We start from the raw sequence: 24,951 nt of genomic DNA, 5'->3' as shown, positions 1-24,951 counted from the left end.
ATGACATCATCTGATGATTATATATATAAAATATATACAATTATGTATCAAATATAAATCCTATAATTAATTCATTGATAACTAGTACAAAATAAAAGCACGACTCTATATATATATACTAACTAATGTGAAATGCCTCTAGTTGAAAAGCCAATTTCCTAGTGCGCAAAGAATGGGTCAAATAGAACTACCCTCGGTTGATTTCCAGTAAATAATATAGAAACTAACAGACGGTGATATATTTTGAACCTGCCTTGCATCTTGCTTCGTATATTGACCCGATCAACATAATATGACCACTTAGGGGAAAATGAAATGAAGCATCATCTTGCACTTTAACGCAACATAATTGTTTCTCAAAAACTCAAAAGGCATTAATATTCAATTCAAAGGGGTCCCAAAAACATTATTCAAAACACTCAACTCTCTGCAATATTAAAATTAAGGGCGAGCATAACGTACAGGAATACGCCGCTGGATGGGACTCCTACAAGAAGGACAATCCTTCATTCCTTGTTTCTCATGGAGGTCATTGCATGTAGTGCAAACAACCTGATGAGCACATGGGATAAAAACCACAGACATCTCCTCTGACAAGCACATCACACATTCACGTTCGCGTTTCACACCTTTTCCTGACAAGTCCCGGAAATCTGCCACAAATTCTGAGATAAAAGGGGCTTGAGACTCCTTTTGAACCGTTTCATGTCTGCTATCAGTAAATCTTCCCACATAGCTTCCATCAATGCCCCTTCGAAGTGCAGCAATTTTTGAAGAGTCTGTCTTCAGCCTCAATTGAGAGATTTCTGTTTCAAGTTTCTGAATATCCTCTTTGTACTTCTGCAAACCGGTTTCTGCTTTTGACTTAATCATGTCCTCCTTCAGTTTTGCTGAAGCCTCAATTTTTTCTCTCGCCTTTCTTATTGAACTACCCTGAGTAAGTACTTCTTCCTTTGCCTTCTCTTCCTGTTGCCATCTAGTCTGTGATAGTTTTATTTTTCAATGAGAACAGGGTCATAACATAAGCCATAATTACAAGAAACACCTACTCAAATTGCAAAGCTTCCTTTTTTTTGTATTTTTGAACAAACGACCAGCATACCACAAATCCTGATATAAGTAGTGGCTTGAAACCATACAATCGATATAGTTATATCCAATCAGTTTGAAAACACATAGAAATATTCTCGAAAGAAGCTAGAAACATTATGGTAAAATATGTAAAGTGAAATGAATATGCTATAGGAAAAAACTCCACCAACCAAATGTTAGGAAATCAGAGCTAGGGTGTAACAAATATTAGTTTGCATCAAAGTCCAAACAAAAATGTGTAGTAATAAATAGTCCGAAATTTTAAAAAAAAAAATTAAGTATAGAATTGGCCCACAAATCTGGAGAAATTTTGGCAACCTATACTCTCTTCTGGCGTGTCATACAATGGACAATCTGAAAATACCCAAACTCATTTTTTGTCACATTTGCATTACCTTTTACTAGCAAAAACATATCCTTTATGCCCATTACATGCACAGGCACCATTTACCTGTGTTTACCATATCCGCTAGCCATCTCAAAGGAGCATACCAATTGTCTCTGCTGCACTCATATAATGTGAATGTCACACCAACTACATGGAATACATGAGACAGCCATGCAAAAGATTTTAGATCAACACTTCCACTTTGGCACTTCAGAAATGGAGTCAACTCATTATAACACTTCTCACAATCCCGTCAATGAACTACCTATCTTGTAGTAGTTTGGCAACTTCTTTTGACCATTCAAAATATGTAAGATGCCAAAAATTACAAAGTGTAATCAGGTTGATTCTCAGAAATCTGAACTGCCTACATCAAGCAATGGATGCTTTCCTCACCAAGTCTCATTTTTACAAAGCTGCTGGTAGAAATTTATTAAATACATCAAGGATAACCACTTTTTTCTATGAGGAGAAAATTAGGGGAGAGAAAGAAGAGACAAAGAAATGCTCGGAAATTAAACTTTCTTGAAGACATACCTCAAGCTGTTCTTGGAGAACTTTAGCCTGCTCTAATTCCTGTAGCAGTTGGGCAACCTTGCGCTTTTCAGTCATTAGCTCTTCCTGGAACAAAGTTTTCTGCTTTTCCCAAGACTGAACTTTCATCAGTGTTTTCTTCTCCCTCTTTGATACCTCCTGACAGCTAGCTGCCGACTCCGCTGCATGCAATTTTGCAGCCTCCATCTCCTGCTGTAGTGCCGCATTTTCCACCTCAAGCCTGCAGACAGTAGCATTAGCACGTTCCACCTGCCCACTAGCCTTAGACAAAGCAACATCCATCTCAACAAACTTCTTCTTAGTGTTTTCTTCCAAACTCAACTTCTCTTTCTTAAGCCTTTCAAATTCTTCTTTCTCTTGCCTCAAAGTCTTAAGTTCAGCTTTGTCTCTACTTAATCGGCGAGCAGCCTGCATAACCTTTTGATTGGCCCACTCTGTCCATTCCTGGAGCTGATTTTTCAGCTCCTGCACCCTAGGTACCAGCTTCAGAATCGTCTCATCCTTATTATCCTGAGGGACCCACTGCCCCAGCGATTTATCAAATGGCATCCAAGCATAGCTCAAATTAGCATCTTCAGAATGAGAAACAGGAGGCACTACAATCGAATTGTTTTTGGTGGGCAATGAGAGGGAAAGCTCGGTATCAGCAGTTGATAATGCAGGTGGGTTATTAGTAGGTGGTAATTCAGGTAGCATGTTTGCAGGGGGAGAAGTGGCTGCTATATTGGTCTTAGGTACTGCAGAAATATTACCATTATCTACGCAAAATGTTGCAGAAGGAGAGGATTCCAAATTAACTGAAAGATGACTCCCATTATCTTGAGGCACATCAGCTCCCATTGCCTTAATTTTCAAGGATGCACTTTTTATATTAACAGCAGCAGAGTCAGAGATAGATTTAAGTTTCTTGTCCAAGATTAAACCTCCCAAACTGCTCAGTTTAGTTCTTGATGACGCTTTAGATCCATATGTCCTGTAGTTTTTCTCCAGATGAAGCGACTTCTGCCGAAGAATATATTCTCTCTTGGTAGAGTGAATCTTTCTACTAGCCACAAACTTTTCTTCCACTGTTGAAGACTGAGATGTTCCAGCCGCACTGAAAGTTTTATCTGCACTATCAGAAATGGAGTTTGTTCCCTCTTTCTCTGAAACTATACCACTTAGAACTAAGGAATTTTTAGATTTTGTTGAGTTATCAATTCCCATAAATGGTACCTCAGGCAAAGAACTATAACAAGAAGGAACAGGTGGAACAGGTTTACAAGGATTTGGAAGATTCAGTTCAGAAGTTTTGGCTTCTGTCTTCAACTGGGGTTGTTTAGAAGTAAAAGAACTCCCACTGGAAGATTCATCACCAATAAAACCACTCAATGGGTCACCATCCATAGCACAAGCATGTGACACATTCATGTCACAAATCAACAAGCACCACATTGCATCCCCAGTGCTCAAGAAAGGTGGAACTTCTCGAAGAATACAAACCAGTTCAGCTAATATATACTTCTCCAGCTGCTGTAGATCCTCAAAGCAGTGGTCCCTTGAAGGATTACCATCTTGGCCGCTACTAAGAAATGCTAAGGTATTATCCACTATATTTGAGACAGTGTCTTTACAACCATAACAAAGGCCCGACCTCAAGACTGCCTTAGTAGCAACTTCTTCCGTGTAGCCATAAGCAACAATTTTCTTTATTGCACTTTTGAATATTGCATCCAAATTGCTTAATACAAGTTCTTCCAGCTGAGCTTCCGTGAGATCACTCCAATCAGCATCTTGGAATTCATCCGCTTCTAGTTCCTCTCTAGACCGGCTTGGCCCAACCTCAGAAGAACCTAACGCGCTAGACAAGCCAAGATCAAGTTTTAATCCATCTGAATGATCTTGGTTAACACCACAAAAGTCGCATGCACTAGCTTGACCATGGACTGGGGTGATTTCAAACCTCTCAGCACAAAATTCATAACTTGGACACCCGTTTTGAAGTGAAGTTATGATCATATTTTGGTCACCTAAAGGCGGATCAGCCCGGAACTTTCTCTTATTCCTGCTACCTTTTTCTTGAATTGATATCAACGGAGACACTTGACTACCACTACTACTATCTTTAATATCCAATGATGCCATTTTTAAGCTGCAACCAAAACCAACAACAATCTATTTACATTTATCAAACTATCTATCAATCCTCAGTGATAAAACTAAACTACCCAATGACCCATTTCGCCAAACCCAATCAAAATTACAATACAAAATCCAAATTTGAAATGATTACATAATAAGCTCATTAGATCATTAACTAGCAAACTAAAAATAGTTATAATATCTTATTATAAATTAAAAAAAAGGAAAAAAAATCGTACCTTTATATCTCAAGTATCGAAATTTTACAATACCAAAAATCAAAATTCTGCAACAAAAGGGAAAACTCAATCAATTAAGAAAAAAAAGACTACCCAGATTCCAAAATTAAGTAATCAATGTATTAACAAAATACCCACTAAGTAAAACCGCAAGATTTTTATTCAATCTATCAATTTCCAATATTATAATCTAAAATTAAAAAACAAACCAATAGATCAATAAAAAAATCCCAAAAAAATCGATCGAGTCACTGATCAGGTAACAAAAGATCCTTTTATTTGATTGATGATCAGATTTCGGTGATCGAAAATCATACCCCTATTGCAAGCTTATTTCTTGGAGCAAAAATCAAAGGTAAGACGAATCTCGGAGCACCGGTGAAATTGGAAAAAATATATATAAGAGACGAACTTTTTTTTTTGGAGGGATTTGTTTTTATTTTATTTATTATTTTATTTTAATTTTGTGCATTGGACGATCTCGGTCACTCTCTAGAAAAATATTTTTGGGCTTGTAGGAATATTTGATTTTTTTTCTTTTAATGTTTATTGAACCATGGTTGGTTATTTCGCTTTCCTAAACTAACCATGGTTAAGGAAAATTTTTTGCATAAATTTGAATTTTTGTTCATTTTTGTGAAAAAAATAAAAATTTTATTTAAAAACCTTTTATTTTGATTTCATGTATCATTTTAAAATTATTCATGAATCAATATTTAATACATTATCGTGTAATTTTTTAATTTAAAAAATAAGATTAAAAACTCTTATTTCATCATATTTTTTAATTATAAAGAAAGATTGATCCATATTTTAAAGGGAGGATATGCGTTAATCATGAGTCAAATATTTGAATTTCACTATTTTATCTTATATAAATATATAAAAGTTAAAATCTTTAGCAAAAAAAAGAAATAGTTTAATGTGAATAGTTTATATTTTTGACATGTGATTAGGTTTAAAAAATCCCCATATGTTCTCTAATAAATATATTTTATTTATTTAAAATATTAATAAAACTCATTCATCCATTTGAAAAAAATATACATACAATTAAGTTCTAATTTGATATATTAATATTACAAAAATATTCATACAAGTAATATCAAATTTTATTTTCACATTGATTTGTTTAATATGTAACATTATCTAATTAATTATTTCTATGTCCCCTTAAAATTAGGTGATTATATATGGTATTAGATTTAAAGAGGCCATTACATCCTTGATATTTGACATAGATTCATGATCTAGGAAGAAGCAGAGAACTTTTAATTGTTATAAGTAAAATTGGAATTGTTGATGTTGTCCATATCTTTAGGAAAGTAAAGTAGCAAACTATGTTGCTGATTCTTTAACAAAGATGAAAGAGCCTATTGGTAGTAGACTCCAAAGGGGTTAGGTTGTGTGTACGTGTGCGCGTGTGTGTGTGTTTTTTTTTTTTTTATGAGAAATTAGATTATGTGTATTATTAAATGCCATTACAATCGTTTTTCTATTTATGCATTGGAGCCTTGTCTAGTGACATTTTTAAATTTTGTAATCTTTTGGTTTAATGAATGAAATTATATTTTTGAATGATAAAAAAAATCTATTTCACACTTTTTATGTTTTGTACTTTTATATATTTATTTTTAATAATCAAATCAGGGTTATTTATTAAATTGTAAATAAAATGATGATAAAAAATTATTAGGGTGACTTAAATTTTTTATCAACCATTATCAATATTTTTGTAATCATGAAAATAAAATTTAAATTATTCTCTAAAATTGTAATGATATTAAATTTTGAAATAATATTATATTACAAAAATTATTATAGATACATTTACCTCGTGTATAACACAAATATAAAACTTTAAACTTTCAAAAAAGTAATATTTGATAATTAATTTTTGGGTAAATTACATAAATATATCATGTATTTAAATGCAATTTGAGTTTGCTCCCTGAGATTTAAAAAGTAACACTTAACTACCCTTATATATCCATGCCAATCCATTAATTTTTACTAACACTGTTAACGCCTAATCAAATAAACCCTAGCTCTTTCACTATTTTTTTTTTTTTGTTTGCTATTTCTCATATTTAAACTTTTCAAAGAAAAAAAAATTTTTCTTTTTTTTTCATTATCAATTCTTTTTCTTTTTCTAAAACTAGGCAAATTCTCTCTCTAAAAACTAGACAAATGAAATTCTTTAAAACCAGACAAATGGTAATAATTTTTATAGCAATCAAACTGGAAATAAATATGGATGGACAATTAAATTTTTTGTAAAATAAGGTTTTTGAAGCTACCATTTTAGCTTTTGATCATCCTTTTCTCAAAAATCACAAAATCCAAGTTTATTCTTCGCCTCCTCTCTATTGTTTGGCAACATTTTTTCATATAATTAAAATTTGAGGATTGGTTTTTGTATTGTTGTATCAGTTGAGGCCTAATTACCACCTACAGTTCCTTTTTTATGAGAACAAGTTCTTTAACACTAAGAAAACCAAACAACGCTCAAACTTCATAACTCAGCTGTGGCATATGAATGGTAAATATCCCCAAGAACCAAACTCATCAAACCATCAGAAGAATAAAGGAAAAAGATGTTTTTTGGGCAAAAGAACCATACCTATCATACCATTAGTAAAAAAATATGGTGAAAAAAAGTATAGCATCAACATTTAGCCTAAGTCTATAGATCTTGATTGGTTTTTAATTTTTCATGTTAGTACAAGTTTGAGAGAAGGAAAATCAGTTTTATAACAAAAACGCAAAAAAAAATCAAGAGATGGAGAACTTTTGATTTTAAAGAGAGAAAATTTCTCTAATTTTAGAGAGAAGGAATAAATTAATGATGAAGAAGAAAAAAATAAAGAAAAAAGTAATAGTTTTAGGTAAAAAAACAATAAAACAAATCATAGGATAATTAAGTGTCATTTTTTAAATCTCAAATGACAAAATCAAATCACATTTAACCACAAGATATATTTATATAATTTACCCTTAGTTTTTTTAATTGAAAAAAATAAAATTTTCTTAACCTTAAATTTTTAAAGTTACATAATATTCTTAAATGTATGATAGAAATCAAAACTTGACTTTCTAATGTTGTAAAAAAGAAAAACAAAGTGGGTATGTTAAATATAACCATGTATTTATTATGCTAATATAAATCTTCCAATATTTTACTCATATAATTTTTTTAAAAGTAATGATGTTATATATAACGAAAATAATAATCGTTTGCCTATGCATAACACAAGTTTAAAAATAGTCTTCAATAATTATCATCTAAGGTTTAATTTTTTTTTAGAAAATTTTCTAAAACATTTAATACATTGTGTCAAAAATTTTTGTCATTTAATACATTTTACATCAAAAATTTTTTTTTAACTTGGCTGATTATATAGATGAAAGGTTTACTAGCAATAATTTTTTGGTACAAATTTTCTCTACTAATATTCCATTATATATCTCATAAAAAAGTTTAATTACAACATCAAATAAATTTTTTTTTATATATTATTAATGCATTTTTTAATTTCATAAATAAAATTAATAAATTATTATATGTTTTATCTTTTTAATTTTAATTTTAATTTTAATACTTCAAAATTTATATACTACCTCATTAACCTTATTTTAAAATTTTAAAATTTCATCGTGCGATAATTTTTCTTAATTTTTAAATAAATAGTTTCATTACTAAAACATTTACTTTCCATTAAATGTCAAATATTTCTAGGCCAAACTTTTTTGTTTTTTGTCACCATAATTAATTAAAGGTAGACTAAGTACAATATTTATATCTTTTTTCACTAGCCTTTTAGCAAGCTATCAATTAGTTACAAAGCTTACATGAGTATCATGATTTTTCAATATTCAATGTTTTATCCATTAGTTAAGTTGAAAAAGAAAAGCTCCCAAAAATTGAATTTTCTTATAAAGAAAATTGAGCTAAAATTGAATGATGTGATAATTTCAACAAACGATGATCATACAACAAGTTTTGTATATTTTTTAAAGTATTTACTATAAAATAATTATTACCAAATAAAAATATCCTAAATAAAACAAAAGTAATTATAGGGATGATAATGGTTTGGATTAGATTAAATTTGATTCATTTTTTTAGATAATATATAATATTATGAATTTTTAAAATTTGATTTGAATCTAAATAGAATTTTTCTTGAAATCGATCATATCTAAACCAAATTTTATCGGTTTGGCTCATCAGCTTTAAAATTTAATTTTTAATTTTTATATATTATTTTAATAAAATTTTTAATATATTTAAATAGATTTATATATAAAATAATCATTCTTATTTTATAAAAATTTAGAAAATATATAAAAACTAATAAAAATATATAATTCAGTTCAATTGTTTCAGTTTTTCATATTCCGATCCAAAATTTGATCTAAACGTAATATATATATATATATATTTAATATCCAAACTTGATCTAAACCAAATAAGAAAAAAATTGATCCAAACCAAACTAATCACTACGATTTCAAATCAATTTTTGGTTTTTTCAAATTTTTTCTCATTCCTAAATAACAAAAATCTAATTTGAATAAATAAAATTAATTCATGTGAGTTATTTTTTTAATATTTTGAGTTAAAATAATATTGTAGACACCCCACTTTATCCAAAAAAATTTTTGGGGTCGAAAACATACTTCAATTGTAAAATTGGGCTCGATTGGGAAGCTTCATGTCCAATAGAAAATTTTTTAATTTTAATTTAATTTATTTATTTTACTTGTTTTCAAAAAAAAAGTCTAAAGTAAAAAAAAAAAAGAGAAATAAAAAAATGAGTGATTTTGGCTTGATTCATGCAAATCTTGTAAAATGAAAAACACAAAATCAAATCACAAATTACAAAATCGCAACACAATAATAATCAATTTAATTTATTTTCCAAAATTAAAAGGATTCAATTCCTAAAAATAAACAAAAACCACATACAAAGAAAAAAATTTTCTATGGATTTTAGTTTTCTGTTTTTTTTTTATTTTAAAGAGGAAATATTCAAGTAAATTCTAGGATTTTTTTTTTTTTAGATTATGTGATTTTATTTCGTTCTAAGTTTGATTTGATTTGCTTTTGGGTTTCCTGAATTTGGGTTTTAATTTTTGAGTTTGATTTCATATTCTGTTAAGTTTATGAGATTTTTGTTGGAGTTTTCTATTAGCTTTTGATTTTGGGATTTCTGTTGGGTTTTCAAGAATCTAAAATTTTTTTTGGGTTTTTCTGGATTTATGATGAACTTTTTGGTTGAAGTTTGAAGTTTTTACATGAACCTGGTGACCCACGTGAAGATCCCCACTTCAAGCTCGACCTGATCGTAGATTTTCCTTTTTTTTTTCTTTCTTTCATCCTATTTTTTGTTTTTGTTTTATTTTAGTTTACTTTCCTATTTTATTTTTACTTATTATTATTATTTTCATCTTTAATTATTATTTTACTCATTACCTTAAATTGAAAATTTTATTATTTATTATTATTTTTATTTTATTTATTTATTTAAAAATAATAACCAAAAAAATGTTTCTAAAATAGATTCATTAATTCTACCAAACTATTAGAGGATTTTTCATGAATTTAAATTTTTTTATGAATTCTACCAAACCATTGGAGAATTTCATAAATCCATTTTTATAAAAAAAAAAAATTATTACTAATAAAATATTTTATTTTGATCCTACCAAACTATTGGAGGATTTGCCTCTTAAATTAAATCTTACCAAACTATTAGAAGATTTAATACATTTTCTAAAATAAATTTACAAGAAAATCTCACAAAACTATTGATAAATCTGTATCAAAATAAATTTTACCAAACTATTAAAAGATTTTATTAATTATTTTCTTGAACAAAAAATATATTAATAAACCCGATGATGAAGCCTTTTCAGAGTGGGACATTAGTCTTTATGAATACTTATAAGGTGAAAAAATTATTTTAAATTACTATCAAACTATTGGAGCAAATTTAGGATTAGTTTCTAATAATTAAATGATTTGGAAAAATGATAAGAATATTTTAAGGTTTGAATAATTTGAAATCAAACTGGTATTATCTTTTGGATTGACGTTGTAAGGGTGCTATAACCTTCTTTATGCGTAACTGCACTCTCGAATCTAAAATCTGATTTTATGGACTAGAATCTATTATTTAAATATACCTAAGTCAATCTTGAGACTTCTCTTTAAATATGATAGATTTTGTTAGTGGCCAATCACACCTTAACAAAAAAGATTGGTGACGATTCCTAAGTCTATGTCTAGTGATAGATCCATGGATCTATACATTATAACAGTTTGGCAACTCCACTCGATATATCAAGAGTTAGGCCAGTAAATGATTTCTTGTTATCCCAACCTAACTTAATTTACGAAAATTTTTCCTTGTTTATATTTTATTTATTTATTCATTTTATATATATCTGTCATTTATTTGCATATGCATGAGCTCTACACTTGAGTTTTTTCCCTTAAGAGGGAGTAAAGTACCTATGCCTTCATAAGATCTCATGTCTTAGCATGTGTTAGCAAAAAACTTTCACTCAAATTGAATCATTTTCGCTTGTAGTCTACAATGGGTGAAGATTGGGGTACCTTAATAGTCTATAATGGACAATGATATAAGTAACAATTTGAGAACTATTAGACTGTCAAACCTTTGAACCTAGCATGTAAATAAACCTTAAAAGTTCAAACCTAAATTAGAGTCATGCCTTCATTTATGTTGAAAAATCATAAATAAGACACATGATGGGACATTTATTCTGCTTGTAAATTTATTTTTCTTTGTATATATTATTTGCATACTAACCCGTTATATTGTTTCTTGTATATATCATGTTTACTAACCCTTTTCTTTTATAGTATATGCATACATTTACATAATTAAATCATTTTTATTGCATTCATGCATACATGCATTCATTCATGCATTATTTCATTTAACTTTTTCATATATTAAAAGATGTGAATAATTAATTAAAAAGTAATTTATTTTTTTTTAGTTTTTTGCATAGTTGTGAATATGAATTTTTGTTTTAACTATGTATTGCATTTATGCACCATGCAAACATCATTGTATGCATATTATTCCATTTGTTTGGGGTAATCTTTTCCTTTCATGTTTTGTATATAGTTATGAATATGAATTCTTTCTATGTATTGCATACATGTATGTAAACATCTTTGTATTTGCATTATTTTATTTGTTTGAGAAAATTTTTGCTTTTTTAATTTTGTACATAGTTTTGGATATGAATTTTTGTTTTCCTTTATGTATTGTATATATGTATTTGCATATATATATATATATATTTATGAAAGCATCTTTGTATGTACATTATTTTCTTTGTTTGAAAAAATCTTTGCCTTTTCAATTTTGTACGTAGTTTTGGATATGAATTTTTGTTTTCATTTATGTATTATATACATGTATTTGCATATAGATCCATGTAAACATCTTTGTATGTACATTATTTCATTTGTTTTAGGGAAATCCTTGTACTTAAATATGAATTCTTGTTTTTCATTATGATTTGCATACAAGTTTTTTTTTTTTACATCAATTTAATTTTTGTTTGACAATAAAAACCCACATAATTTCTTTCCATGATTGAAAAATGTTCTTTGTAAAAAATTTTTGTGGAAACAATCTTAAAAGAATTGGTGATTACTACCAAGAATAAACATACACAATTGTTTCACTTACCATTTTAGATTTCAATTCAATTGAACACCACATCACTCAAAGCCTAACTTTTTAAGTCCTATGATCCTAATTTTCACTTGACAAAGAAAAATTTTCAAGTCAATGATATTTATTATGGCTATGAGAAAAGAAGTTCAAAAATTCTTGTTTGAAAAATTTTTTGTAAGCCAATACATGAGGCTCTCTCTTAAAAATTTTAGATTTTGACAATTTGATAAACGTCAAGACTATTCTAAATACATCACTACCCACGTTGATTCACAAAGCCTAAACCTCTCAAATTTCTTCTTCAGGCCAAAATTACTAAAAATACCATGTCTTTTCAATATCCTTGTTTGATATCTTAATCTATGTAACATTCTTTTTCTCTTTTTTCATTGCCTTAAATTTTTCCTTTACACACATCTTTAGGCAAATTTACCAAAAAGTCCAAATTATCCAATTTTTTCAATACCTTTCTTCTAGATGGCATCAATTTCATCTATTATTGGAGGTTGTGAAAATAAAGATTGTTACATTGGGACTTCATTTGATGTAGTAAGATAATACTTTAAGTTGGGACTGTAAAAAAAAAGAGCAAAAAAAAATGAAAAAAGAATTAATTGTAACATCATGCACATGAGATTTCAAAGGATTCCAAGATCAAAGAAAAAATCTACTCCTGAGAATTGCTTATTAATAAAGATATCCATATTTGATATGATAAATGGTCATATTTCACATTCCTTTTACAACAAGAAAATATCCATTTGTTACCCTTTTTGAGTCTACTGAATTCTTTTTGAAGAAACTCCAATCAAAGATCACCCTCTACGTTGGGGGGTAAGAATGTAAGTGGATTCATTTGAGAAAGCATTAGATCTAAAGTTAAAGACAAGGAAAGAATGCTTAGGGTCAAAAGACAAGCTTTAAAATTTTAGACAATTTGTCAAGATATGGAAACTTAAAGAAAAAGAAGAAAAAAAATGAAAATGCATGTTCTGAAAAGTGGAAAAAATAAATGTACTTAAGAAAAGAAATGATCATTGATTTGATTACCTTTAAACACATTTTTGGGCCTATTTATTTTTTTTTTTCAAAACTCTAAACCCTAGCCTACGTTACATCTTTTAAAAAGTCTACTTTGATCAAGTGTGGATATCTAAATTAAAAAACTTTTCTTAGGAAAATCACCATCACTTTTGGATTTTGGATGAATTTTGAGTTTTCAAATGCATGATTGAATAGTCGAAATAAAAAAAAAAAGATTGAATAAAGCTCTAAGGTAAAAATGCAAAAGGACAATCTGGATTAAGTTTGAAAGCAACTCAAGTAAGTTCATTAGAGAAAGTGATTTTAAAGGAACCAATGAACAATGAAGACTTTTAAGAAATTCAAGAAGATAAACTTCAATATGAAGATTTGTTTTAAAATTTAAGCCTTTTTTTCTCTCATAGAAATTTTTAACCTATCATAATCAATCTTGACATTTGTTAAAATGCCCCATTTCAAGAATCTAAGGGAGTGCCAAAATGAATTGTGCTTTAAAAAAGATTCATTTTTTAAATTTAAACTTTCATTTATGAGCCTAAATGAAGAAATATTGATTTTCTTTTTTATTCAATGACAAAGTCCTTTTTAATAGCTAAAATCCTGATATGCCAAACATTTTCATCCTTTCGAAAAAACCAAGATCCTCCTAATTCATTCTGGGAAGTAATCACCAGCTTTAGAGAGATTTAAATGTCACATGTTGATACATTTTGGTTATGAAAAAGTGATATATTGGATAATTTTTGGGGCAATTGATTACCATTCTTTTGGGAGTTTTTGAAAATTTTCAAATTTGAAATACTGTATATATGAATTTTAATGGATGTGAGAAAAGTAATTTTCAAATCAATATGACACGAGTGACTTTCTAGGGCAACAAAAATGCTTTGTTTTGATAATTGTTTTTGCACTATATGGTAAATGTACAAGTCTTTATGATAATTGCAATTGCAAAATTATTTGGATATGCATTTGCATCATTTGGGAAATTTCTAAGTTGCATAGTGGATTGGACCATGCATATTCATTATTTGGTGAATATTTAATCCATTGTTTTGAATATTGCATTTGCAGCATGGTTGAGGCATGCATTTGTGTTATGAAAAGAATATTTAAATCATAGTATGATATTTGCATTATTGTTTAAGGCATGCATTTGCATAATTTAGTGAAAATCTCGATTGTTACATTTGCAACATTTAAAAGACATTTGCATTAACATTTATTGCATGCAAAATTTGACTCTGATTGGAGAAAATTTTTTTACTTTTGAATGTTTGAATGAAGAAGATCTTTCATGATAAGATTTTTTTTTTTTTTATAAGGAAAACTTTCCATACTTTTTAAATATATAGCTTTTGTTGTATCATTTGGGGAATTTCTAAGTTGCATAGTAGATTGGACCATGCATCTTCATTATTTGGTGAATATTTAAACTATTGTTTTGAATATTGCATTTGCATCATGGTTGGGGTAAGCATTTGTGTCATGTAAAGAATATTTAAATCATAGTATGACATTTGCATTATTGTTTAAGACATGCATTTGCATAATTTAGTGAAAATCTCGATTGTTAAATTTGCAACATGTAGAAGACATTTGCACTAACATTTATTGCATGCAAAATTTGACTTTGATTGGAGAAAATTTTTTTACTTTTGAATGTTCGAATAAGGAAGATCTTTTGTGATGAGATTTTTTTTTATAAGAAAAACTTTCCAAACTTTTTAAATATATAGCTTTTGTTTAAAAAAGCTTGTCGAATAAGAATATTTAAAATTTTGGATGCAAAACCCTAATTTTTTTTTTCAAATAAGAATCTTTAGGTATGAAGCCATAAAGTTTTTGAAAAAGAACTTTTGAAACTTTGGATGTGAATCTCTAATTTTTTTAATGTAAATCTTTAAATTTTTTTGAATAAAAATCTTCAGCTTTTAGATGTTAATTTTTAAAATTTTTCGAATATGAATTTTTGCAATTTTGGATGTAAATCTTTAAATTTTTTGAAGGAAAATCTTTAACTTTTGGATGTGAAACTCTAAAACTTTTGAATAAAAATCTTTGAATTCTAGCTATGAACCTTGAAATCTTTTATGTGAATCCATAAATTTTTTTATGAAATTTTAAATCTTTTGAATATGAATATTTGAATCTTCTCTGTGAAGTAGAGTTTGTGAATATTTAAAAATTTGAAATCCTTGATAATTTGAAAATCTTGCAAATCTTAATTCTTGCGAACCTAAAGTTCTTGTGAAACTTAGATATTTGCAAATCTTCCATATTTGTGAAATTGAAACTTTTACGAATTTGAAATTCTTGCAAGAATATTTGATTTCTTCTGAAATTAAAATTCTTGCGAAATTGAAATTCTAGCGAATCTAAATTCTTGTGAATCTGAAATGTGAATATTTGATTTCTTGTGAACTTGAAATTCTTGCGAATCTGAGTTCTTGCGAAGTTAAAATTCGAATATTTGATTTCTTACAAACCTGAAATTGTTTTGAAATTAAAATTCTTGCCAATTTGAGTTATTGTGAATTTGAATTCGAATCTTTGATTTCTTATGAACTTAAAATTCTTACGAAACTGAAATTCTTACAAATTTGAAATTTTTAAGAATTTGAAACTCTTGCGAATTTGAAAATTCTTGTGAAACAGTATTTCTTGATAATCCTCCATTCTTACGAATTTGAAAACCTTGTAAATCTTCTATTCTTGTGATTCTAAATTCTTGCGAATCTAAAACCTCTGGGAAACTTGAAACCTTTGTAAATCTGAAACTTTTATGAAACTTAAAATCTTTGCAAATTTGAAACGTTTACAAATGTAGAACTTTTGTAAAACTTAAAAATTTTTGTGAATTTGAAAATTGTTATGAATCTAAAACCTTTGTAAATTTAAAATCTCTGAAAAACTTGAAATCTTGTAAATATGAAATCTTTGCTAAACTTTAAATTTTTGTGAATCTAAAATCTCTGAGAATCTTAAATCATTTACAAACTTTTAAAATCTTTGCACAACTTAGAATCCTTACGAATCTGAAAATCTTTACGAATCTTGAATCTTTGAAATTTTGACATCATTATGAATTTCTTGCAAATCTTGAAGTATTGGAATCTTTCAATTATTGTTATAGAGCTTTGCAAATTTTTGAAATTTTGTGAACCATTAAATTTTCAAATTATGAATCTTTGGATTTCAAGATTTTTTTTTTTTTTGTTTTTTTTCAACCCATACAAAATAGATATCTTTTATCTTTGTATAATTCCTATTTCATAAAAACTATGCAAAGAGGGGCAACTATAGACACCTCATTTTATCTAAAATTTTTTTCGAGGTCGAATATGGGCTTTGACCATAAAATTGGGCCCCGATTGGGAAGCTTCAGGCTCAATAGAAAATTTTTCAATTTTAGTTTGATATGATATGATATGATTTATTTATTTATTTTTATTTTACATATTTTTTTTTAAAAAAAAGTCAAAAGTGAGAAAAAAAAGTCTAAAAAAAAGAGAAATCAGAAAACAATGGATTTTGGCTTGATTCATACAAATCTTGTAAAAAGAGAAACTCAAAATCAAATTATAGATTACATAATCGTAATAAAATCATAATCAATTTGATTTATTTTTCAAAATTAAAATGATTCAATCCCGATAAATAAATTGAAACATACACAAAGAAAAAATAAATAAATATTTTAGGGATCTTAGTTTTCTTTTTTTTTTTTTAATTTTAAGGAGAAATCATTCAAGCTTTTTTAATTTTTGAGTTTGATTTTACATTCTATTAAGTTTATGATATTTTTGTTAGGGTTTTTTTATTAACTTTTGATTATGGGATCTTTGTTGAGTTTTTAAGAATTTGAAATTTTTTTTTTTGGGTTTTTCTAGGTTTAGGATGAATTTTTTTGGTTAAAATTTGAAGTTTTTTGTGTGAACCTAGCTATCGGCGTGAAAATCCGTGCTTCAAGCCTGATCTGATCGCATTTTTTTTTTCTTTCATCCTAATTTCTATTTTGATTTTATTTTATTTTACTTTTTCTATTTTATTTTTAGTTTTTTTTAAATTTTTACTTATTATTATTTTCATCTTTAATTATTATTTTACTCATTACTTTAAATTAAAAATTTTATTTTTTTTTTTAAAATGCCTTTATCAATTTCATTTTATTTATTTATTTATTTAAAAATAATAACAAAAAATATTTTTAAAATAAATTTATAAATCCTATCAAACTATTAGAAGATTTTTCATGAATTTAAATTTTTTATGAATTTTACCAAACTATTGGAGAATCTCATAAATCAATTTTTATAAAAAATTATTGCTAATAAAATATTTTGTTTTGATCCTACTAAACTATTAAAAATTTTGTATCATAAATTAAATCTTACCAAACTATTAAATGATTTAATACATTTTTTAAAAATAAATTTTCAAGAAAATCTCACCAAATTATTAGGAGATCTGTATCAAAATAAATCTTACAAAACTATTAAAATATTTTACTAATTATTTTCTTGAATAAAAAATATATCAATGAACCCCGATGATGGAACTTTTTCAGAGTGGGACATTAGTCTTTATAAATATTCCTGAGCTGAAAAAATTATTTTAAATTACTACCTAACTATTTGAGCAAATTTAGAATTAGTTTCTAATAATTAAATGATTTGGTAAAATGATAATAATATTTTAAGACTTAGATAATTTAAAATTAAACTAGTATTATTTTTTGAATGGATGTTGTGAGGGTTTTATAATATTATTCACATATAATCATACTCTCGAACATAAAATTAATTTCATAAACTAAAATTTACTATTTAAAAATATCTAAGTGAATTTTAAAACTCATTTTTAAATAGGATAAATTATGTCATAAGACCAATAACACTTTAACAAAAAAATTAGTAGTAATTCCTGAGTATATACCTAATGATGAATTCACAAATGTATACATTATAACAAATATGATAAGAAAATCAAATTTTTGCGAGATGTTTGTACTCAAAATTTTACATAATAGTAAACTAAAAACTTTATATTCAAATTTTCATATAAAAACATAAACATAATTATTAAAAAATTAAAATTACTAGTTGCTGAATTTTTTTTTCGTTATTCAACTCAAAGGGGGGTAAGCTTAAGCCTATTTATTTTGACCCAATATATAAAGGCTAAACCACACGGCACACGCCACAACCCACACTAAAAAATATGAACAAAGCAACGCCACCACCAAAATCTCCGCCTCTGTCTCCACTACAGGAAGCGGCGGTCCACCAAGACGACGCCACCGATGAAGATGAGAACGTGAAGCAGCTCAAGGAATGCTCTGCTCTCTACTTATCCTTACAAGTAAATAAAAGAACATCTCTTTTGTTTTTGTTCTTTAAACCACTCTAAAACCCTAGTTAAAACCTTTTATATATTCACTGCATTTTTTTTTCAGGATTGTCTTGTTAAAAGCAATAGAAATTGGAAATCTTGTCAAATGGGTATGCTTTGAATTCCTTGATTTTCTTCTTTCTAAAAAACCCAATTGGAAAACTTAATTCTTTGACCAAATTTCTGCTTCTTTTTGGATAGAGGTTCAAGCTTTGAAGGCATGCAATGAGAAAAGGAAGAACGGCAAAGGGAGGTGAAAATTTCATATTGTAAGAATGTGGAAAATTACCTCAATAATCCTCTAATTCAGAGCAAATTTTTGGCTTTTGTTATTGATTTGGCTGAGAAATGTAATGGATATTGGAAAGTACTTTGCAAAAGACATTGTTTTAATCAGACGCCAAATTCTTCCAGAGCAATTTGTTCTGCTTTATTTGGATCAGCTTGGTGATCAGGATAACAAGCACACAAGCAGTTTTCTGGCACTCCCAACTTCAAATAATCATTTGGATCTGGTTTGAAGTGTGGTGGGGCTGCTGGAACTTCTCAGAATATATCCATCTCAAAGCCGAAACAGGCAATTTCACCATTAGAATAACAAAGGGCATCTCCTAGGTTTCTCCATGATCTTATCCCAACAGTTTACACTTCAGCTTTTGGCCCTGAACCAGATCCTTTGACACGAAAAGTCTGCGACACGTAGTTTTAACACTGTAGCCAAAACAGAAGGATCTACAATGTCTTTTGTCTTCATGAGGCACTTCAATGGTAATGAATTCACCCAAAGTTGGATTACAAACGTAGACTGATTCCCCTTTTTATTTCAGATAGGCAAACCAACCCATTGCAAGAATTGACAAGTTCAAACGAAGTGTTGGGTAGGTTGAACCTAGGAATAAGCTTCATGTTGTCAATCAGAGAGCAGTTAATAATACTAGGAACCTCCATGTTGTCAAACTATAGTTTTCTGATCTTGAAGAGCACATATTTTATTGATGTCAGTTATTCTTTTACAATAGTGTTCTTGCTTCTTATTTTCAAAAACTTTGATTCCGTATCAACTGTGAGAAATTTTTTAGATTATATCATTGTGAGATATCCATGTATATAGTTGCAGCACTCCTTGTAAGGGCCTATCAATCAGAAGCAATTCCCATAACTTTTACACTGAAAGTGAAAGTCCCCTTTAACATCAAAATCACAATGTATTATAGCTTCAGCAGAATTTGGTTTTTATTCATAGAAACTGAGTTACTCCCTAAGAGAAGTATAAACCTCGATAAAAACCTTCATAAACTTAATGGAAGAAGAGTGGATTTTTCATCAAAGGAACTTCATTATGAAATTGCTCTCGTTGTTATAAAAGAAACTGCATGTCACTTCAATATCACAGCTTCAACTGCCCACAGCTAACTGCAAAAGGTAGCCACGTCCCCTTCGTGGCTGAAACTTGTCATTCCATGGTTTTAAATTTGCAAACAGCAACATGACAAATGGAATAATCAAACTCATCAATTCAAGGAAGAAATAAATTAGTAAAATGTAAAGGAAAAGGAAACTCATCTGGATTTTGACAAGAGACACTTGTTGAAGCAGCTGCAATTTTAATCCCTCAACAAAGAATTCTGTCATAGTTTCCACTGCATCTCCTGGTTGTTTTTGAAATGTCATGCCAACACCCATGTCATTTGGAAGGTGAGCAACTTAACCAAGACAAAATCTGTATAAAATGACAGCATTTACATCCCCAATTCAATTCTGTTTCAAACTCTGACAATGAATGCACAAAAACTTTAGGAAATTTTTTTAGGAAAATGAATACTATGTATAGAAATCCATTGAAAGATGATAAGTTTTTGGTACCTTGAGATTTGTTCTCCTTTTGCAACATCGTTGAGTGAAACGAAGCATGGAGCGTTTGAAGTTAGATTAAAGGTATCTCTTTTGGCATAAATATCAATCTCCCTGAATCTTTTCCTTTCCAGATTGTAACAAACAACCATCTCATCATTGTTTGACAGTAGGATTCTCCCATTATGAGCATTAGAGGATAATAGATATCACAATGGCTGTCAGATAAAAACGTATGTTTAATGCGGAACTGTGTAGTCCATGACTCCTAGAACCGTAATCCTTGATAACCCAAATAACAAATCGATAGGAATCATCATCACGATAACAAGAAGCACGGAGACAATCTTCTATTACCCCCAACATCAAACAATCATCAGACTCAGGTTGGAACTGAGGTGGGGTTGGAACTTCCCTGAACAACTCCTCAAAGTCAAAACAAACAATTTGATTATTAGAATAATCAACCCAGCGAAAAGCTCCATGTTCAAAATGTGTTAAAGAGCATGGTACCAATGCAATCAAGGGCATTTCCCAAACTTCTCCATGATCCTGCTTCATTGGTATACACTTCAGCTTTTGGTCCGGATTCGTTGATATCAAAAGTTAGCAACACTTTGTATTCATTAGTTTTAAAACTGAATCCAAAAATAAAACTACATCTCTTATCCTCATCAGGCACTTTAATGGTGATGAACTCACCTAAAACTGGATTGCAAACATGAACTAATTTCTTTTTGATTCCAGACAAGCAAATCAACACATCGCAAGAATTGCAAAGCTCAAATGAAGACTTGGGTAAGTTTAATCTAGGAGTAAACACCATTTCCTCAATCGGAATGCGGTCACTATGAGGAGCTTTATCTGTTTGATATGAAAGTAAGTTTCTAGATTCACTTCTGGGTCTTTCATTATGGATTAACATGTTGATACGTGATCTTGAGAGGTGAAGTTACGCAAAGTGCGGATCATAGATGATTTGTAGCCAAGTTTTGCGAACGTACCTGCAGTTGAAAAGGGACTTCCAAGGAAGGGATGAAAGTATGTCCATGACTATACCAATAGGAAGGTCTGTCAACAGCCCTTTGGTTTCTTTTCCCTCGTTGCCATCTCGACAAGCTCTTGTTAGTTTTCCATTTCTCCTATCCATGGCCACATGCAATTTTTTTTCTTGTTCTGATGGGTTTAAGACTTGAAAATGGTTGGATTGAATCTTAATGAAACTAATCCCAGAATTGCTTTGTTTAGACTGTGGAAGTTGATTCAGCAGGAACTTGTGGCGGGCTTTATAAACCTGTTCGGTCACCTTTTTGTTGCATGTTTGTCATTTTTCGGCTTGCCAATTCACTTCACCATTTTTATTGGGTTGTCATATTTTTGTTGACTGTTCGGTCGTTTTTGTTGCACGTTAGTCATACGTTTATCAGTAAGATATATCTTAATGTTTTCGGTTCCAACCTGAATTAAACCCAACAGAATCATGCTGAAACAGCTGAATGTTGATATAGTTTCGAAGAGGAATAGGTCAAGATCAAAATTTGCCAATGAGTTTTTTTTTTTTTTTTGATATAGGCCAATGGCTACTTTCATAGAACATTCGTATGTAACAGCTTCTTCACGGGAAAACACAAGTGGATTGTCAAAGTTCCCTAGCAACAGAAAGATTAACTAGCATACCCTATTTCTCTTCGGAATGGTGGGGCATCTCTTCCTTCTTTAGTCAGCACAGTAGCAAATGGATGTCACATTTTGAAGACTAGAATGCCTTGTATGCTCCATCTAGTTTCTAAGCTACAATGGTCCAGGGCCCTGAAAGGTCCATTTCTGGAGATCAAAGGAAATATTACTTCAATGACCAAAGTCATGCCAGTTCTCTGTTTATATGGAAGAGTAAACTACTCTACCAATTAGCATACCAAATTTTCCCTAGTTCAACAGGAGGATGCCTCAATATTTACAAGCACCAAGAGCAGTAAAATATGGATTAGTACTACATCACAAATAGGACATTAAAAAAGTTCAGTCCTGAAACTCATAGTAAAAATTCCGAAGGATTTACTCGGTACCATAGTCAAAATGGCTCCTCATTTTATAAATTACCATTTTCGTCTTCATAGACTCCATAGGGTCAGAAAAGATTTCTCAGAAGCAACTTGGTGTTTGTGACAAGCTGTGCATCTGATGATCTCTGAGTTTCTTCCATACAAATCTACCTGAAAATTTTACTTTTTATCTATCATTAAATCACAACCAATGCATATTAAATGGGAGACTCATAAAAATTCAAGGAAACAATAAAACTCACATGGTCATTTACAGCTCCATAGGGAACCCAAAAAGCTGAACCATAGCCAGGGTTAACGAGTGGTGCTCCACAACCAGCACAGTCTTGGAATTCCTCTGTACAGATCTTGTCATAGTCTCTGGTGCCTTGCATCCTATATATTAATAACTTCTCAGCTTATTAATTAACCATTGTGAAATGGGGAATAGAACTGTATAATGTGTACATGGAAGAAAATCTATTTGAATAAGCATCCAAGAAAAGCACACAGCTTCATGTCTCAATCTAACAACTCAAGCATCAAGCGAGCACATCTTCATACTTCTAGTTTATACTCTAGCTTTAAATGGCTAAAGTTCTGTCTACTATTAAAATGGCATGAAAGGCATTATCTTCAGACCAGAAGTTTTAATTTTATGTCAGCAGGCCAAATCAGTCTAATCCTAGTACTATAGTGCATTGCTATGTTAAGTTTAGTTGTATATGGTGCAAACTTCAGGCTATACTCACGACTCCTATGCTATTATAATCTTGAATGAACAGAACTCAGTATCATGAAATATAATATGACACCGAGGAAATAAATTAAACAACCTACGAGAATGAAAATATCTATTGACACTCATTTGACACAAAGCAAATGCACAAGTATTTCACATCGGTCAGAAAAATGTGTCCAATTGCAAGACATCTAACCCACCAGATTGTTAGTTGAAGTCTAAGCTATCAGTGCTCTGGCTACAATTTGTAAATATATGAAGCATATGCTAATTTCAGGATTATAATAGCACCTTGAAATTTGCTCTCCTTTTGCAACATTGTAGAGAGAAACAAAGCAAGGGGTGTAAGCAATTGCATCAAACTGTGAGCGAGTCCGGAAAAATTTAGTTCCTCGAAGATTCTTCCTCTTCTGATTGTAACAAACCACTGCATCATTATTGTACAACATCAAAATTTCTCCATTGTTCAAAACGATCATTGGTTCATAGAAATCCCAGCTGCCTTGCTTTGGGTACAAATTTTCAATAACAAACTGTTTGGTCCAAGACTCCTTGACGCCATACTCCTTCATAACCCAAATGTCAAATCTTATTGAATTCGTGAAGTAAATTATAAACAAACAACCTCCTAGCACTCCGATCCTTGCGTAATTTGTAAACTTCTTATCGTCTTCTCGAAAATGATCAGGTGGGGGAAGGGTCCCAAACTGCTCAGCATCAAAGTCAAAAGAATGTATGAATTCACTACCATTAGGAGTACAAGGAAACCAGTGAAGAGCTCCATTCAAGAAAGCATTGAAAGGTAAAGCAACAGTGTCAGTAGGTGCATTTCCAATGCTTCTCCATGAACCAGTCCCAATGGTGTATATCTCAGCCATTACATAACGGTTAGCCGATTCAATTACCGGATAGTAGCTGAACAAAACTTTGTATTGATTAGTCACAGCTGAATAACCAAGCCCCAAAAAACTACCTCTGTGCCTGTCGTTATAAGGTGGTTGAATTGTGATAAATTCACCCAAAATTGGGTTACAAACATAGAAGGAATAATCTTTTTCAGCTCCAACTAAACAAAGCAAACCATTGCATGCATTCATATAAGAAATATCACAAGTGGGTAAATTTGATTTGGGAGTAAAGTTGAGTTTCAAGACCTGGAAATTTGCACCATTGGCTTCGACTTGGGCTAACTGGAGCCTTTTTGAAGCATTTTGGAGTGGCATGGTCTTGATTAAAATGCAAAGGGGTGATCTTGAAAGGTGGAGCCTTCCAAAATCGGGATCAGAAATGAAACGGAGGAATGTCTTGCAAACACACCTGCAATGGAAAAGGGTGTTGATGGGAAGCCTTGAGAGAATGTCATAGATTGTACGGCGAGGGAGTTGAAAGAATTTGCAAGGGTTGGCTGTTGGTTGATGTCCTAACACTCCTTCTCTGCTGCTGCTTGATGCTTTCATATCTGCCTTTTTTCTGCCCCTCATTTTAGGCTTTTTTTTTTTTTTTTTCTGACTTGAAATGGATTTGAACTCTAAAGTTTAAAACTTTATATAAAGTAGAAAACTTGGAATGGTTTAAAATGCAAAGATTCCATTTTTAATTGGGAGAGTGGGGAAACCCTAACAGAGGATTTTCGATGGGTCCCTTGGCTGCCAGAGGAAGTAAAATGCTCCTATTATGCTTGTGGGAATGGCTAGTTCTCTGTAAATAACCCTTTTGGGAATTGATTTTAAAGCTTTTTCTAATCAATCCCTGAAAT

General features: G+C 29.9%; 4 protein-coding genes across 9 annotated transcripts; 1 reads left to right on the top strand and 3 right to left on the bottom strand.

The window, feature by feature from the left end:
* Window positions 1-300: 300 nt before the first annotated feature.
* Window positions 301-4,764, bottom strand: LOC111306788 (putative E3 ubiquitin-protein ligase RF298). Of its 3 annotated transcripts, XR_016331950.1 has the most exons (5): window positions 4,713-4,764; window positions 4,396-4,442; window positions 2,018-4,166; window positions 1,544-1,896; window positions 301-981 (listed from the first exon to the last, which is right to left on the bottom strand). XR_016331950.1 is itself a non-coding variant. In XM_022904704.2 (4 exons), the coding sequence occupies exons 3-4, from the start codon at window positions 4,157-4,159 to the stop codon at window positions 442-444; spliced, it is 2,682 nt and encodes an 893-aa protein (XP_022760439.2). In that variant the 5' UTR covers window positions 4,160-4,189; window positions 4,396-4,442; window positions 4,713-4,764; the 3' UTR covers window positions 301-441. The 3 variants fall into 3 exon arrangements, 2 of the variants coding, with proteins under 2 accessions (XP_022760439.2, XP_022760438.2); XM_022904704.2 differs by lacking the exon at window positions 1,544-1,896 and having other exon boundaries at window positions 2,018-4,189; XM_022904703.2 differs by lacking the exon at window positions 1,544-1,896.
* Window positions 4,765-18,353: 13,589 nt separating this feature from the next.
* Window positions 18,354-18,979, top strand: LOC111306787 (uncharacterized). Its single transcript, XM_022904702.2, has 3 exons — window positions 18,354-18,530; window positions 18,625-18,670; window positions 18,762-18,979. The coding sequence occupies exons 1-3, from the start codon at window positions 18,390-18,392 to the stop codon at window positions 18,815-18,817; spliced, it is 243 nt and encodes an 80-aa protein (XP_022760437.1). The 5' UTR covers window positions 18,354-18,389; the 3' UTR covers window positions 18,818-18,979.
* Window positions 18,980-20,603: 1,624 nt separating this feature from the next.
* LOC149512672 (uncharacterized) lies at window positions 20,604-21,561 on the bottom strand. The gene is made up of 3 exons (XM_089751481.1): window positions 21,416-21,561; window positions 21,072-21,316; window positions 20,604-20,890 (listed from the first exon to the last, which is right to left on the bottom strand). Exons 1-3 carry the CDS (start codon window positions 21,559-21,561, stop codon window positions 20,604-20,606), a joined length of 678 nt encoding a protein of 225 aa, XP_089607607.1.
* A 387-nt stretch (window positions 21,562-21,948) lies between these two features.
* Window positions 21,949-24,951, bottom strand: LOC111306786 (F-box protein At3g07870-like). 4 transcript variants are annotated; one of them, XM_022904700.2, is made up of 4 exons: window positions 23,487-24,949; window positions 22,717-22,849; window positions 22,512-22,624; window positions 21,949-22,235 (listed from the first exon to the last, which is right to left on the bottom strand). In XM_022904700.2, exons 1-3 carry the CDS (start codon window positions 24,674-24,676, stop codon window positions 22,523-22,525), a joined length of 1,425 nt encoding a protein of 474 aa, XP_022760435.1. In that variant the 5' UTR covers window positions 24,677-24,949; the 3' UTR covers window positions 21,949-22,235; window positions 22,512-22,522. The 4 variants fall into 4 exon arrangements, with proteins under 4 accessions (XP_022760435.1, XP_089607864.1, XP_022760433.1 ...); XM_089751738.1 differs by having other exon boundaries at window positions 21,949-22,624; window positions 23,487-23,902; window positions 24,350-24,946; XM_022904698.2 differs by having other exon boundaries at window positions 21,949-22,624; window positions 23,487-24,947.

Source organism: Durio zibethinus, chromosome 22, assembly GCF_047325235.1.
Source record: "Durio zibethinus cultivar Kanyao isolate XHJ-2024 chromosome 22, ASM4732523v1, whole genome shotgun sequence".
Lineage (NCBI taxonomy): Eukaryota > Viridiplantae > Streptophyta > Magnoliopsida > Malvales > Malvaceae > Durio > Durio zibethinus.
The sequence above is the reverse complement of the archived record's forward strand: the minus strand, read 5'-3'. Positions and strand labels throughout refer to the sequence as shown.